The 14,309-nt window shown below is 34.7% G+C and overlaps 1 protein-coding gene and 1 long non-coding RNA gene across 3 annotated transcripts; one reads left to right on the top strand and one right to left on the bottom strand.

Moving 5' to 3' along the window:
• The first annotated feature begins 1,504 nt into the window (after nucleotides 1–1,504).
• On the top strand, nucleotides 1,505–5,603 carry LOC106760975 (dehydrodolichyl diphosphate synthase complex subunit NUS1). 2 transcript variants are annotated; one of them, XM_014644436.2, is made up of 8 exons: nucleotides 1,505–1,644; nucleotides 1,871–1,923; nucleotides 2,769–3,049; nucleotides 3,136–3,197; nucleotides 3,771–3,969; nucleotides 4,048–4,144; nucleotides 4,958–5,040; nucleotides 5,384–5,603. In XM_014644436.2, exons 2-8 carry the CDS (start codon nucleotides 1,889–1,891, stop codon nucleotides 5,389–5,391), a joined length of 765 nt encoding a protein of 254 aa, XP_014499922.1. In that variant the 5' UTR covers nucleotides 1,505–1,644; nucleotides 1,871–1,888; the 3' UTR covers nucleotides 5,392–5,603. The 2 variants fall into 2 exon arrangements, with proteins under 2 accessions (XP_014499922.1, XP_014499921.1); XM_014644435.2 differs by having other exon boundaries at nucleotides 1,506–1,644; nucleotides 2,779–3,049.
• Nucleotides 5,604–10,171: 4,568 nt separating this feature from the next.
• LOC106759969 lies at nucleotides 10,172–11,857 on the bottom strand. The gene is made up of 2 exons (XR_001375642.2): nucleotides 11,296–11,857; nucleotides 10,172–11,153 (listed from the first exon to the last, which is right to left on the bottom strand). It is a non-coding gene; the product is annotated as an uncharacterized LOC106759969 (long non-coding RNA).
• Between the last annotated feature and the right edge of the window lie 2,452 nt (nucleotides 11,858–14,309).

The following is a 14,309-nucleotide window of genomic DNA, read 5'->3' as shown; positions in this document are numbered from 1 at the left end:
AAATTGTAAGGAAGCTCATACCTGTGTTGTAATCGTTTACTACTGCTGTGTAAACGATTACAGCGAGTCAAATGCAGGATTTGGACACAATCCTGACCAGCAGGGACATAAATTTTGAACGCAGAGGACCATACCCATTAACTGTCATGTTTGTTCATGGAAGTGAACTAAAAGTGTGGTAGGTGTTGTTTGCANACCTAAAAAGGTAGTAAATGACCCAACATTGAGATTCCACATGGTTGGTTAAAGTCCAAAGTGTTCTGCAGCATATTAACTTTGTTGTAATCGTTTACAACTGGTGTGTAAACGATTACAGCTAGGCAAATGCATGATTTGGATACAATCCTGGCCAGCAGGGACCACAATTTTGAACACAGAGGACCATCCCCATTAACTGTGTTTTTTTTGCATGGTAGTGTTTTATTATTTAGGAAAGCAAGAAACATACAATGTATGACCAACAGTAATGATAAACATTGCATTTTTGTGACCTTCATGAGTGCAGTAATAACATAACATCATTAACATTGACATTAACAAAATTTTAAGGCTACATTCTTAATAATACATTCATCCCACAAAATGTTGGAGTGTTAATAAAAGTGTATTACAGTTATCCGAACAATATTCATAAGTTCACCAGTACTAATAACTATTCCACAAAAGTCTAAATGTTGTTTTCTTGTGTGGAGGATGATGGTTGCTCAGTTGGTGGTGAAACTTTGTTGCTCGTGTAAACTTTCCAAAAACCGCTCTCTGCGAATTTTCTTAAGTTCCTTCTTAGTTGATGCCTTTTCATCTTTATTTTTTCCTCTTGCTTGATCCTTCAAGTCATTCTCATCCTTCATTGTCCAAGATCAACATCAACATCAACATCAAACGGAGTGCCGGGAATCAATGAACGGTGCTCCTTACTCAAACGTTTGTTCAAACCAGAGATGAACTTTGTGGAAACTCAGTGACGAACCGTCAACTGCACACACATTGCAAAAACCCAAACTTAAAAACCCTAAATCATAAAAGACATACAAAACCCAAACTCCATATACCACACCATAAACAACAACACCCACAGTACAACGCCCTTACCCTGGTCGAAGAACTCGTCATTTCGCAACACGAACACACCAAGAACGAAAAGAGCCAATCACCGCCACACCCACAACGATAAGGAAGGCCACCACTGCAACCACAACGACGACACTCAAATGGCGAAAAAGAAGCCCAAAACGATTTCCGTTGAGCATTGGCAAAGAGGGAGAAGTTATCGGAGGAACTCTTTTTCTGATGAAGCAGCGAAGAAAGAGAATTCCATTCACATGAATCTGGGCAAGGGCATAGATGGAAACAAAATTTTCAAATCTGCATCTCATAAAAGATGTCACATTGTTGGTTTTTTTTAAAAAGAAATCGCCCAATCAGAGACTGACACGTGGCGGTGTTAAAGTTGTGTCAAACAACGAGCGTCGGCTTCCTAAAATTTTCTTCCTCCTGTACAGTGCAACTTAACACTTTCCTTCCTTTTCTAAAGGCTGCAGCACAATAAGGGAAACACATTCGAGTGAAGAGGAGCCGTAAGCAAACGACAGTGATTAAGCCAAGAGCGAACACAAAAGTGGATGCAGAAGTGAAACCCTACATTAGGTGAATTTCTTCAGTTTCACACACCAAACTACTATAGTGGCTACCTTCATGTTTTAGTTTCTCGCTTTATGGATTCGTCTTCCGTTTCCCACTTTGATTGCACCAATTATTAATTATTATTTCCAGTTTAACTGTTACTCGTGTATATATGTTTACATGCTCGCTTCTTTAATTGCCCCCTTTCTCCTTTTGAAATTGATCTAATTGATGTTTTTCGTACTTTTAGGATCCATGGATTTTAGAGATGGAGCTCACAAGTTTTCTCGGTGTATTGTTACTGTAAGTCTTCATCACTTCATATTCTTCAGCCCAATCTTCCATCAGTACTGCAGCTCTCTGCACACTATATTTCAAAGAAATATTTTTCTTGCACCCACTACGAAATTTCTATATAATCAAAGTTAGGTGTTCAATTTTTCTTAATTGATAAAATAGCTAATTTGTTCAATCTTTTTTTGCGCATATTGGAATACTAATTTTAATTTTGAAGAGCTTTTCTTTGCTGTAGTTACAATAACAAGAATACTTAATAATATTCTGCGAGATATCTGTCATATTAATGTTTTTTAGTAGAAACGAAATATTGATTCAATTTAATAACCAATTATTATTTATTAACTTGAGTTCTAATTAGAAGTTGTTTAGAGACCCTGTGATGTTTCAGTTAATTCTTTGAATTTCAAGTACTTTATTTCTTTCAAATATCATGCTGTCATAGACACATCTCCAAGGGCTTTAATCCAAGCACTGAATAAAAAAATAGACCAATACAAGAGAAAAATGACAACTATCTAGATCCTGAATTCACAGATGTGTAGACCGCAAGAAACTGGTAATCTATGTCTAAAGTTGCGTGCAAAACTGGCAATATTAAATCAATAAATTACTTATTCTATAAGATAATCGAATTATGCCTGTTATATTTTCCAACACAAGTCAATTTTGTTAACAGTGTCCACGCTAGTGTAGAAAGATTGCAATCTAAATACATGTTGCTTTGCGTCATCTTTGATCTATGTATTGCTGAACACAATGATATTTAACGTAAATGGTTAGTCTATGCAACTGAGCATATCCTTTTCCATTCAACCTAAAATTTAAGTCCATTCATTGTGGGTTTTAAGGCTTCTACAGATTGGAGATCTCTGGCTTCGACTGCTATGGTACTTCCTGCAAATAATTGTCAGCGCATGGTATTCCNTAGTAGTCGTGGTTAATTTGTTGGAGAGCTACTTCATCTCTCTTGGAGTACTAGANAAATACAAGTCTCTTCATTCAGAAAAGGTTCAGTACCTTGCCATTGTCATAGAAAGTGAAGAAGCTTGTCAGATTTCCGAACTTGTTAAACTGTTGAAGTGGCTGGACTCTATTGGTGTGAAGAATGTGTGCCTCTATGACATGAATGGTATGAAAGGTTTGGAGAACCAGTGATTGTAAAGTTTCTTTTACTCAGGCCATATAATAGTGTTTTCCTTGAACTCTTCATTCTAGGAGTATTGAAGAAGTCTAAGGAAACCATACTTCAAAATTTGAAGAACGCAAAATCCATTCAGGTACCATATAATTGTTTCCTTGCAGATTGATTCTTTGTTAATCATTAGATAAGTTTGGCACCGGGTTATGATTTTAACCTCCATGTGATTGGTGTGTCTTGTATTTTTCCCATGTTAATCAATTTGGATCCCACCTTTTCCTCATTTAATTTTGTTTGATTCTTTGACTTCTTTCTACTATTCAATTAGGTGATGGGGAAGGATATGTAACCAAACCTTTTTTTAGATTCTGGTAGATCATGCTTCCTAGATTAAATTGGTTATACACATGAAATTTGTTGGGTACATCTGATCTCATTTCCGTTGTCATTGGCTTAAAATGTTCATAGATGACGGGGCTTACTTGCAGTATTTGATTATTTTTGGTGCATTGTCTAAGAAATTATTTATAAAATGAAATACATGATTCTTATCATATGTTCTCTTTGTATTTTCCCTCTGCCTCCAAAAAATGCATTAGTAGAAAATATGGATTATAAATGGCTCATTCAGCTGCCATTGCTTTCAAGCATGAATAGTAACGTTTGCTGTTATGTCACTTNTTTGATCTGATCTAGCATTAATTCAGTGTAGGAAGTTAGTCAAGTTGTTACACCCGATGCTCATGATCACATGACTCTGGAGTTTCTTTCTTATGTGGAGGGGAAGGAGGCAGTGGCGAAAGCAGCTAACTTGGTTTTTGTGGAGAACTTGAAACAGCGTTCCTTGGGTGAAGAACTAGATGCTCAAATATCTTTAGAACCTCACTTGAATGAAGCATTGCAAATTGTCGGTATGTTTGCTTTCTAGACCTAGTAATAGTTNAAGAGTTGACTGCCTTGTTCAGAAAAGTAGCTATCATTATGATCAGGTAGCAAAGGCCCNGAGCCTGACCTTTTACTGGTTTATGGACCTGTGAGGAGCCATCTTGGTTTTCCTGCATGGAGACTTCGCTATACGGAGATCGTGTAAGTTCTTAAGAGGAAACTATTATTTTTTATTACATCAGTGCAGTGATAAAATGCTTGTTTTTTACACAGAAATGAAACTAAAAGCGGTAGTTCTGTTACATTGCCGTTCTGTTCTGAAATAGTTATCAACTTGGAATAGTATGCTGATGATTTAACTGAAATAAAAGTCCTCGTAAATGAAATTAGTTTAAAACTCGAACTGAACTCCATAATTCTATTGCAGAGACATTAACATTGAAAGTTTACCGTAAAGTTCCTTGCCATGCATAGGCTCTGCTCTGTAGGTGATGTGCGAACCTGTTTATAATTTTTGATGAATGTTGGCCATACAACTATACGTGAAAACTTAATATTAAGAGTTAGTGATCTCGTGATCGCTTAAGAAAGCTATACACATGTATCTTTTATTGTTAGAAAACTGAGAACCCACGGCCTCGAGTACAACACAACTTTTTTCAGAAGATTTGGATATTTAGGGACCTAAATGGCGAACCACAATGATGAAGAAAGACTGAAAAGTTCTAACTTTCATTTCTGTACAAATCTTCTAGAAAATAAGAAGAATCTTGCATACAAAAAAAAATCAATAATAGGTAATAAATAGCTCAGTACAGAACACAAACTCTAGAGAATTCTAAAAGTAGTGACAGTAGTAGGCAAAGGAAAACAATGGTGGTGGTCCAATGATACCAAGGTTCAATTAATTTTGGCGTTGGGCAAGACTTGGATCATGCGTACGCTGATTTACTTTTGATATTTTTTTCTTCCTTTTTGATAGATTCTTCTGACTGAATTTTGTGTTTATTACAGACACATGGGATCGTTGAAATTCATGACATATGGTTCCTTAATCAAAGCCATTTATAACTTCACGAGAGTGCACCAAAATTATGGTANGTATTCTCTTTAGTCAGTCATTTACTGGTCAACCATGGTTTGATCCCCAATAAATTAGTAAATGTTCTGCAGTTATTTTTACCATTAACTCCATTTTACTGTCTGGATCTCTATTAGTAAATCATGTGAGATTAGCCTAAAACGGATCCCAGTTTTCAAGGAAAAATAATTACTAAGAAATAGTACAGTATATCGGAAGATATCTCCGCACTTTTATGGATGATGTTGCATTTGGACTATGAGCGGAATTAGTATTAAATAAAGTTATGCATGGTCCATAGATCATTAAAATCTTGTTTTCATGTCGTCATTCATTTTTTTTTTCCGGGATTGTAACAGGTAAGTAGAGATGGAATTAACTGCAGAAGCACCACAAAGCGTTGGCTTGAAGATTAGAAAAGTAGCGAGTAAAAAAAGGTCTGAGCAAAGTATGGTGTATTTTAATTTGATGCCACCATTGATACTGTTATAGTGGATAAATTCCTCACAGGTATATCAAAACCATTAACATGGTGTAAGTGAAGTCGATTATTTTATTCATTAGACACGCATTCCGTTTTATGAGTTATATACAAAACCAGATTTTGTCTAAGCATGATCTTAGTTTAAATGCATATATAGAACGTGTAGTTATTAAATCTATATTTTGAGTAATGTATAATGTTTTAAGGAATAAAATAAGAAATTTACATATAGGTAATTACAAATCAATAGAAACCATTGTGTTTTATAAGAATTTTTTTTAAGATAATAGTTTAATGTTGTTTTAGTTACAATAAAATTAGCTAAAAGAATCTTTTGGTTATTACTAAAAGAATCTTCTTTTGTTTCTGAAGCAGCCCCATAAATATAGATCAAACTAATATTTCATAAGCTATTCTATTTTGGTATTAAGCAAAACTAAATTAACTCAAAGCAGGAAACATGCATGATATATATATATATATATATATATATATATATATATATATATATATATATTGTAATTCCTACATTTACTACAAAACATTTTTCCAAAATGAATGCATCCTTCGACTCTAAAGTCCAAAACATGATGATAAAGCACCGTTATATATAAACATAACTACAATAATGTGAAACTATGATTTACAACTCTAGATCAGACTAAGCCAACACTTATATGGCCTATTATCTTCACCATATGCAGCACCAATCAATGCAAAGAAGAAAAGCTAATAATAACTTTAAGAAATCTTAACATAAATTAAATTTAGGTACAAACATAACATCAAATAGAAATTCCACAATCACAATTTATCATAACCCAGCATACAATTACTCAAACAATTACACAGGATAAATCTAGACTCAATTATATCAAATGGTGAAAAAAGCCGCTCTCCCTCTCGTTACTATGGCGAGACAACTGCAGCCTTATTTCTAAAATCACCTAATTGTAGTTATAATTTTAAAAGGAGGTATATTTCCACATGTATGTTATGAGTAATTCAATTTCAGTTATAATATGATATAGCTGTATATATTTAATTTATTCACAAAGTAATATGCATACACGATTCATCACAAAAATGTTAAACTTATATTCTATAAAACGTCATTATGTAGATTAAGGAAACTACATATTTTTAGTGTGCTACCTGTAGGTAGCCTGAACTTTTGCTTTTTAATATATTTTTTTGGGTTAAATATGTTTTTCGTCCCCCAACTATTAACCGTTTTTGTGTTTAGTCCCTCTTTCAAACTATAGTACAATTTAGTCCTTCAACTTTAGAAAATTATGGTTTTAGTCTTTTTTACCAAATTGTTTAAACTTTATTTGTTGTTTCAAGCACGTTACATTATAGCATTTGGATTGTTTACACTGTTTGACACATTTTTGCTTCAATGTTAACTGAGAAACGCGTTTGAAACAACAAATAAAGTTAAAAAAATTTGGTAAAAAGGACTAAAACCAGAGTTTTCTAAAGTTGAAGGACTAAATTGTACTATAGTTTGAAAGAGGGACTAAACACAAAAACGACCAATAGTTGGGGGACGAAAAACATATTTAACCCTATTTTTTTTTATCTGATTGCATGTCATCCTTTGTTTCTATAACATAAGTGAAATTTTTGGTTCTATATCTTTGTTTTTTGTTTTTCCCTCTAAAAACAATACCACTAAATAATTATTTATATGTTGAAGAAAAGGTTAAATAATACTGTTTTTGGAGCAAGTTTTGGGCTGTGGGAACTCACCCTTCTTCTTCCTTGGGTCTCCTTCTACCCCATTTTTCTTCCATTGTAAGCTCAAGCTCTCCATGACTATGGAGAGCTAAGTTCTTTTATATTGGGGAATGATGTAAACTATACAAACCTTTTGTAAATGCACTTGTTCTAAATGAAAATATGCTTTTCTCATTACTTGTTAGTGTTTATTTCTATGCTTAAAGCTTGTTATGACTTGATCAACCATGGCATGATGTTAGGGTTTACTTAGTATTGGAAAATATTTTGTGAACCTTGAAATGAACATAAACACCTAAAGGAAATAGTGTCTAGGGATAGAGCTAGGACCTTTGGTTGTCTTAAATTTCTTTTCTTAATGCAAGTGAACTTGTTGGGTTGCCAAGGGATTGGGATTTTACAAGTGAACCTAGGCTTTCTCACCAAGGGATTGGGTTTAAGTAATTTAGCTAGTTGACAAGAACAAGTTAATGAAGAAGAGTGGTTGGGTGCATTTGCATATGATTGTATAAGTTGAAATCATTCTCCAACATATTTATTCCACATATTCATTAATCATCTCATTTTCACGTGTTTTGACCCCAAGTAGTTCAAACTTTTACTTATGCATGATTTTTACTTTCATTGCACAATCTCACTAAAATGGAATAATTCTTTAGCTTAAATTAGTTAGCAATTATACGATTGTAAAGTAGTGACCGAGTCTCTTGGGAAACGATATCCGGTCTTACCGGTTTTACTACTTGAGCGATTTGGTGCACTTGCCAAAGTCTCAACACCTCTTGCGTTAATAAATTAGTAAATGTGTGATTAATGAGAATGTAAATAAAATACGTCAATAATTGTGTTATTTATAATATTATTTATGGTGTTTATAGGCCCTGGATAGGCCTTGGCTTGGGTCCAGTGACCTATTGACCTTAGTAAAGCGAGAGTGTTTGATCATATCCCAATAACAGCTACAAAGTAGTCAATGCTCCATAGGTATTAGTTCTAGTACCGATAGGTAATCGATTAGGCCACCTAGTAGTAATCACCTACCATATGGACTGGACATATTTAGGTGTAGACACTTAGGACTTATTCAGTTGTAATTTGTGATGCATCGTCCAAGAATGAGACTAATACTAGTATGACCAAGGGATACTCGATCATATACAGTATAATTTTTTTTATATTCTTTTATAAGAGTATGAGAATTTTATATATTTCTTTAGAATAGTTGACAACATGATTATTATTTAGGTTATTTGAACAAGGGTGGGTGTTGATTTTTATAAATTGAAATGTTAAAATTGATATAAGAATATTTTTGGAGATTCCTCTCCTTTCAATAAGAAGCTTTTAGGTGTTTATGTTACATTTTATTGCAAACCACATTGCTTATAGGTAACACAAATAATCAGTGAACATGAGTATACATGTTTCAAGTTTCACCTCCAGGAGTTTGGATTTCCATTTCCTTCGTAAATATATCACTTTTATTTAATCTACTAAGATAATGTTAATTTTCACCATTTTTTGAGCCATAATTTATTAACAAAATAAACTCTTCTTTAGCTTGTAACTTACTTAATCCTTACCTTTTTCTTGCTTTTGTAAATACCTTTATTTTGGGCTACTCTTATTAATATATATCTTTAATCCCTTCTTTTTGTATCATATTTTTGTAACAGGAAGACCTTCTACCAAATCAGAGAACTTGGCAACCCAAAGAAGCAAGAAAAACATCAAAAGAGGGAGATCTTGAAGTCTAAGTGGCGTTCAACGCCACCTTATTGCATTGAGCAGTTCCATTGCATAGAACAAATGGAGCAGCCATCGCTGGAGGCCCCTTACTACTGCTGAGCACTAGCATTCTAAAGAGCTACCTTTGGCATTCCTGAGTCCATCGCTAAGTGGTAGGCCCCTTACGCTGAGTAGTGCATGTGCTAATATGGCAAGTTGTGCTTATTTATTCAGATTTCTTGAAGGGAGAAGGGTTTTGTGGTGGTTTAAAGGCACGAATCCACTACAAGAGCTCATGGAGGCTGCTTGGGGCTTGTAGGAACAACCTTTTCTTCCTTTTTGTGTTTTCTTCTTCTTCCATCTTCCATTTTGTAAGCTCGAGGCTCTCCATGGAAATGGAGAGTCAAACCCATCTTATTGGGGATAGTTGTAGCCTCTAAACTTTTGTGTACCTTGTAAATTCTTTGATTACACACACACACACACACATATATGCTTCTTCCTTTGAATGGTAGTTTTTTTGTTTTTATGCTTAATGCTTGCTTGAATTCAACGTTCTTAGCTCAATTTGTAATTCATAGGTGTCAATACCCAATTTCGTCCGGGTAATTGGACAAAATATCTAGAGTTAAGAAGAAGTGATAAAATAAAATTGGCATGGCAAAGATAATTTTCATATAAATTTATTTATTATTATTATTATTATTATTATTTTTTCTTTTTTTTTTAAAAAAAGATTATGTTTGGTTTTCTTTTCCTTTTTCTATTATTTTTGTCCTCTATTTTTACTTTGTTTCATTTTTATTTATTGTCTCCTGTTTATATTTTATTTTATTTTATCTTATCTTATTTTGTTTTATTTTATTCTATTTTATTTTACTTTATTTTTATTTCATCTTATTTTGATTTCATTTTATTCTATTTTGTTTTATCTTACTCTATTTTGTTATTGTATTTTCTCTCTTTTCCGATTTATTTTACCTTTATATTTTGCTATTTTTATTGTTCTCTTGTAATTTGTTTCCTTTATTTTAACTTAAGAGTGTCTTCATAAGTAGTAAGCGTATATCCCCTGACACTCTTTGCCAAAAAGAAAAAAAAACAAAATCAAAGTCAACTAAGCTTCCTGCAAAGTTACTTCCCGGCAGCACAAGACACAGGATAATGCTTAGAATGTATGTATGCAATGGCAGCGAGAAAGGACCTGGTTCCTATTCCAAATTTTTCTTAGGTTGAACTGTGAACTGCATACATTCATCAAAGAAGGAAGATTTTGAATGTTTCATTTGTCAACTGATGCAATGAATAAACAAGAAAAGGAAAAAGACAAGCATGAAATCCCAGAGCAGAGAAGGGGAGCCTTCTTGAAAATTGGTTTTCTAAGAAAGATACAACAGGAGGGGCAGAGAGGAGAGGTCTGAGGACCACGCTCTAGGGGAGACCTTGAACATCATTCACCTCTACCATTAACGAGTCATCCACTTTCATTGCTCACTCTCAACTCCATTCACTGAAGAGAGAACACAAGAAGACAACAGGGGCTAATATCATGAGAAGGAGAACCCTCATTTTGCATACAAAGAAGAAAGGCAACCTCTTTGGACCTTCATCTTCAATCATCATTCAGTCTCAGTCTTTGTGATGGCATCCACCATTTCATGAGCAGAGGAAGAAAACGAGAAGCCAACACCTGAAAAAGAGAGGAGAAGATCGCGCGCCACCATCACCGATCATCACTAAAGGGTCTCACGGCCAGAGGAGAACCATTTACCTTTCCCATTTTTCTTTGAAAGCGGTGAAGGTAAGTTGTCTTTCCCGGCCCTTGGTTGTATGTGAATGTTTGCTGCTTTGTCACATGCCCCTGTTATATATCTCTGTTACATGTCTGGAACATGAATGAAATATGCGTGTATATGGTATATGGTTGTTCGTTTACTTTGCGATATCCTCTGTCAATCAAAAACTGCACCCAAAATACAATTTCCATGCAAACAAGATTCATCAGTTATAAACGACAACAGGAAATAGGTGTATATTCCCCAGTATCAGATTTTAATATCCATTTGCGTACAGTTAGAAAACATGCTAGAAAATTGTAATAAGCAAAAAACAGAAGCGAAGGTTTCCCTCAATCTGGATAACAGTTTGGCCTTAACCTCGAGGTCGTTTTCCACCTGCATCAAACAATATGAACAGACCAAAACAAACCAAATACCTATCAGATTAGCCCTTTCTCAACACTGTTACACTGCAACATATTAACTCAAAAGTGGCCATGCCCACACTCACGCTCATACACACATAACACACCCTCACCGTTTCCAATCCCGCCATTTCCAATCCCAGTGAACGAAACACCAATCAACCGAGGAATCAAGAATCAATCAACATGTGGCGTTCAAAAAACAAGAGAGGAAGAGAAAGGAAACTCTCGAACTGAGGAAGAAGGGGAGCGGTGCTGGCGGCGCCGGCGAGGACAACGACGACGTTGAACGGTGGTGGCTTTGGGTTTCGCCGACGGAGGGAGAGAGAAGGCGGAGGCTGAGTCGTGGACGTTGAGTGACGAAGGTGGCTTCTCGGGGTGCTCTTGCGCAGAGAAGGAGACCCTAGGTCTCAGAATGAACGAGGACGAGGATGGTGTTCTGCGACGGCGCTCTTGGATGGTGTAGGGAAGTGACGGCGTTGTCGCTGGCGGTGACTTCAGGGAGAAACTGCCGGCGATTCGTGAGTGGCAACGACTCCGGCGAGGTGGGGAGTAGCCGACGAGGGCGCCTCGTGGCTGATGGTGTCGTCAGCAGAGGGAGAGGAGAGACCCTAGGTCTCTTTCCTTTTTTGAATAAGTGAGAATGGGAGGAAAGGGCAGAACCCCTAGTGTTTCAACTGGAAAGAAGGCCTTGGGCCTAGGTTTGGATCATTTTCTCCTCTGCCACCCCCATTTCGCGTATTCACAGCCCCCCTTTCATTTTCATTCTCTACTTGGGCCAAGTAAAAGAAAGCAACAAAAAAAAAAGAGACAAACCTTTTCTGCACCCCCATTTCTTCTAAGTCGATCCCCTTTTCCACTTGGACTTTGGCCCAATCTGTTATCAGAATTTAATTTGGTTTGCAGCCCCCTTGTTTCGTTTTCACACCTTCTTTTCCACTTGGGCTTAGGCCCAATCTGTTTATAAAAGGAAAAATAGCTTAGACACCCCTTCTCTTATTTAAGCACCACCACCCCTTTTATTTGTTTTATTATTATTTTTAGTTTATCATTTAACTTTTAGTGTATTTATTTTTACTTTTTATATTATTTAGTTATTTACCCATTTATTTTATTTTATTTTATCTTTTTTTTATATATAAAAATTAAAAATACTAAAAAATATGTTTAAAGGGGTCCAGCACATGTGTGATCGCACGCATCGTCCTTGTGCTGGACACCTTTTCTTTTTCTTTTATAAAAATACCAAAAATATATTTTAAGGGGTCTGGCACATGTGTGATCGCACGCATCGTCCTTGTGCAAGAAAACCCTTTCTTTTCTATAAATAAAAATCAAAAATATGTTTTAAAGGTTTAAGCACGTGTATGATCGCACGCATCGTCCTCGTTCTAAAACCTTTTCTCCTTTTAATAAATTATAAAAATATTTTAAAAGGTTTAAGCACACGTGCGACCATTCACGTCAGCCTTGTGTTAAAACCTTTTCCTCCTTCTTTCAAAAAATACAAAAATATTTTAAGAGGTTTAAGCACACGTGCGACCATCCGCGTTAGCCTTGTGTCGAAAACCTTTTTCTTCTTCTTTCAAAAAAAAAATCAACAAAAAATATAAAACAAACTTTCCAAACAATTCTCCAAACAAATTTTCCAAATGTTTTCTAAAGAACTACGTAACCCTGATTTCTCAGTCCAACTGAGAATACGTAGGAGCAAGGTCAATCCTTGTCGGGCACAAAAAACACAAAAAAATATTTTGTTTTCTTTAGAGTTTTATTTTTTAGGGGAAATTAAACATTTTGCAAACCACATCAAATTCGCGTATTTAGTTAAAGGTACTGCCTTAGGGCAGGCGTTGTGGGGGTGCTAACACCTTCCCCACACGTAACCGACTCCCGAACCTAATCTTTGGTTTTCGTGGACCGTGCTTTATCATTTTATGGTTTTTCCGTAGTTTTCCAGAATAAACTATGGTGGCGACTCCAAAATCTCTTTTTCTAAACTTATTAATTTTCTTTGGATCGTCGTCCCGTCGCGATTTCGGTTGCGACAATAGGGTTTTGGAAAAAAATCTTGTGAAACCTAGACTTGAGACAAGAGATTAAGTAGAGCTTGTATCTAAGGATAGAACTTAACCCATTAATTGTCTTAAACTTGATATCTTAATGCAAATTTGTTTGTTGAGTGATCAAGGGCTTCACACTTAGTAAGGATCTTCACCTAAGGGATTAGAGTTTGAGTGTTTTTGTAGGTTAGCATTAGTGTTTGATGGAGATGAGATGATTTTATGTGTACATGAGAGTGAAGGTGCTAAAATCTACCCCTAGCAATGTCATTCCATACCTTATCTGACCTTTTTCAACTTCTAAGTGTCTCCAATTACCAAAGTTCACCCTTTATTTTTCTGGAAATTTATTTTCTTGCACGTAATGTAGATTCATGTACTATTCTTTAGTTTATATGAGTTATTAATTATACAATTATCTAGTATTACACAAGTTTATTGAAGATATTTGGTCTTACTATGTTTTATTACTTGAATGATTCAGTGTGCTTTCTATGCTCCTAACACTTAGTTAAGTACTTAGTTATTTGAGGTATTGGGAAACAAAAATAACAAATATAAGTACATAAACATGTTATGAATTATTTTAAAAGAATGACTACTTCCAACTATTAAGAATAATAACCATTATATTTTCAGTAATTGAGATCAAAGCTCAACGTGTAAAAGTAGTTAATTTTGATACATTGAAAACTTGTTGAGTTTGATGAACTAAAATTGATGCTTATATATATATTGAATTACATAATTAGTTAATTTATTTAATTATTATGAATATGAATATGATATTTGGACCTTAAATAGTTAAAACGGATAAATATAACCATTGTGAATATGTATTGCACCTAAACGGGTAAGAATCAACTAGTAAGAATATAACTATTTAAAATGTGTTACTAATTAGAATGGTTAGATTTGAGTAAGGTTGTCCTAGAAAACCTTTTATGCATGTTGATTTTGTGAATTTATATATATATATATATATATATATATATATATATATATATATATATATATATATATAACGTTAAATTTTGTCAATATACGATGTTAATCAATTTTTT

Source organism: Vigna radiata, chromosome 5, assembly GCF_000741045.1.
Source record: "Vigna radiata var. radiata cultivar VC1973A chromosome 5, Vradiata_ver6, whole genome shotgun sequence".
NCBI lineage: Eukaryota > Viridiplantae > Streptophyta > Magnoliopsida > Fabales > Fabaceae > Vigna > Vigna radiata.
The sequence above is the reverse complement of the archived record's forward strand: the minus strand, read 5'-3'. Positions and strand labels throughout refer to the sequence as shown.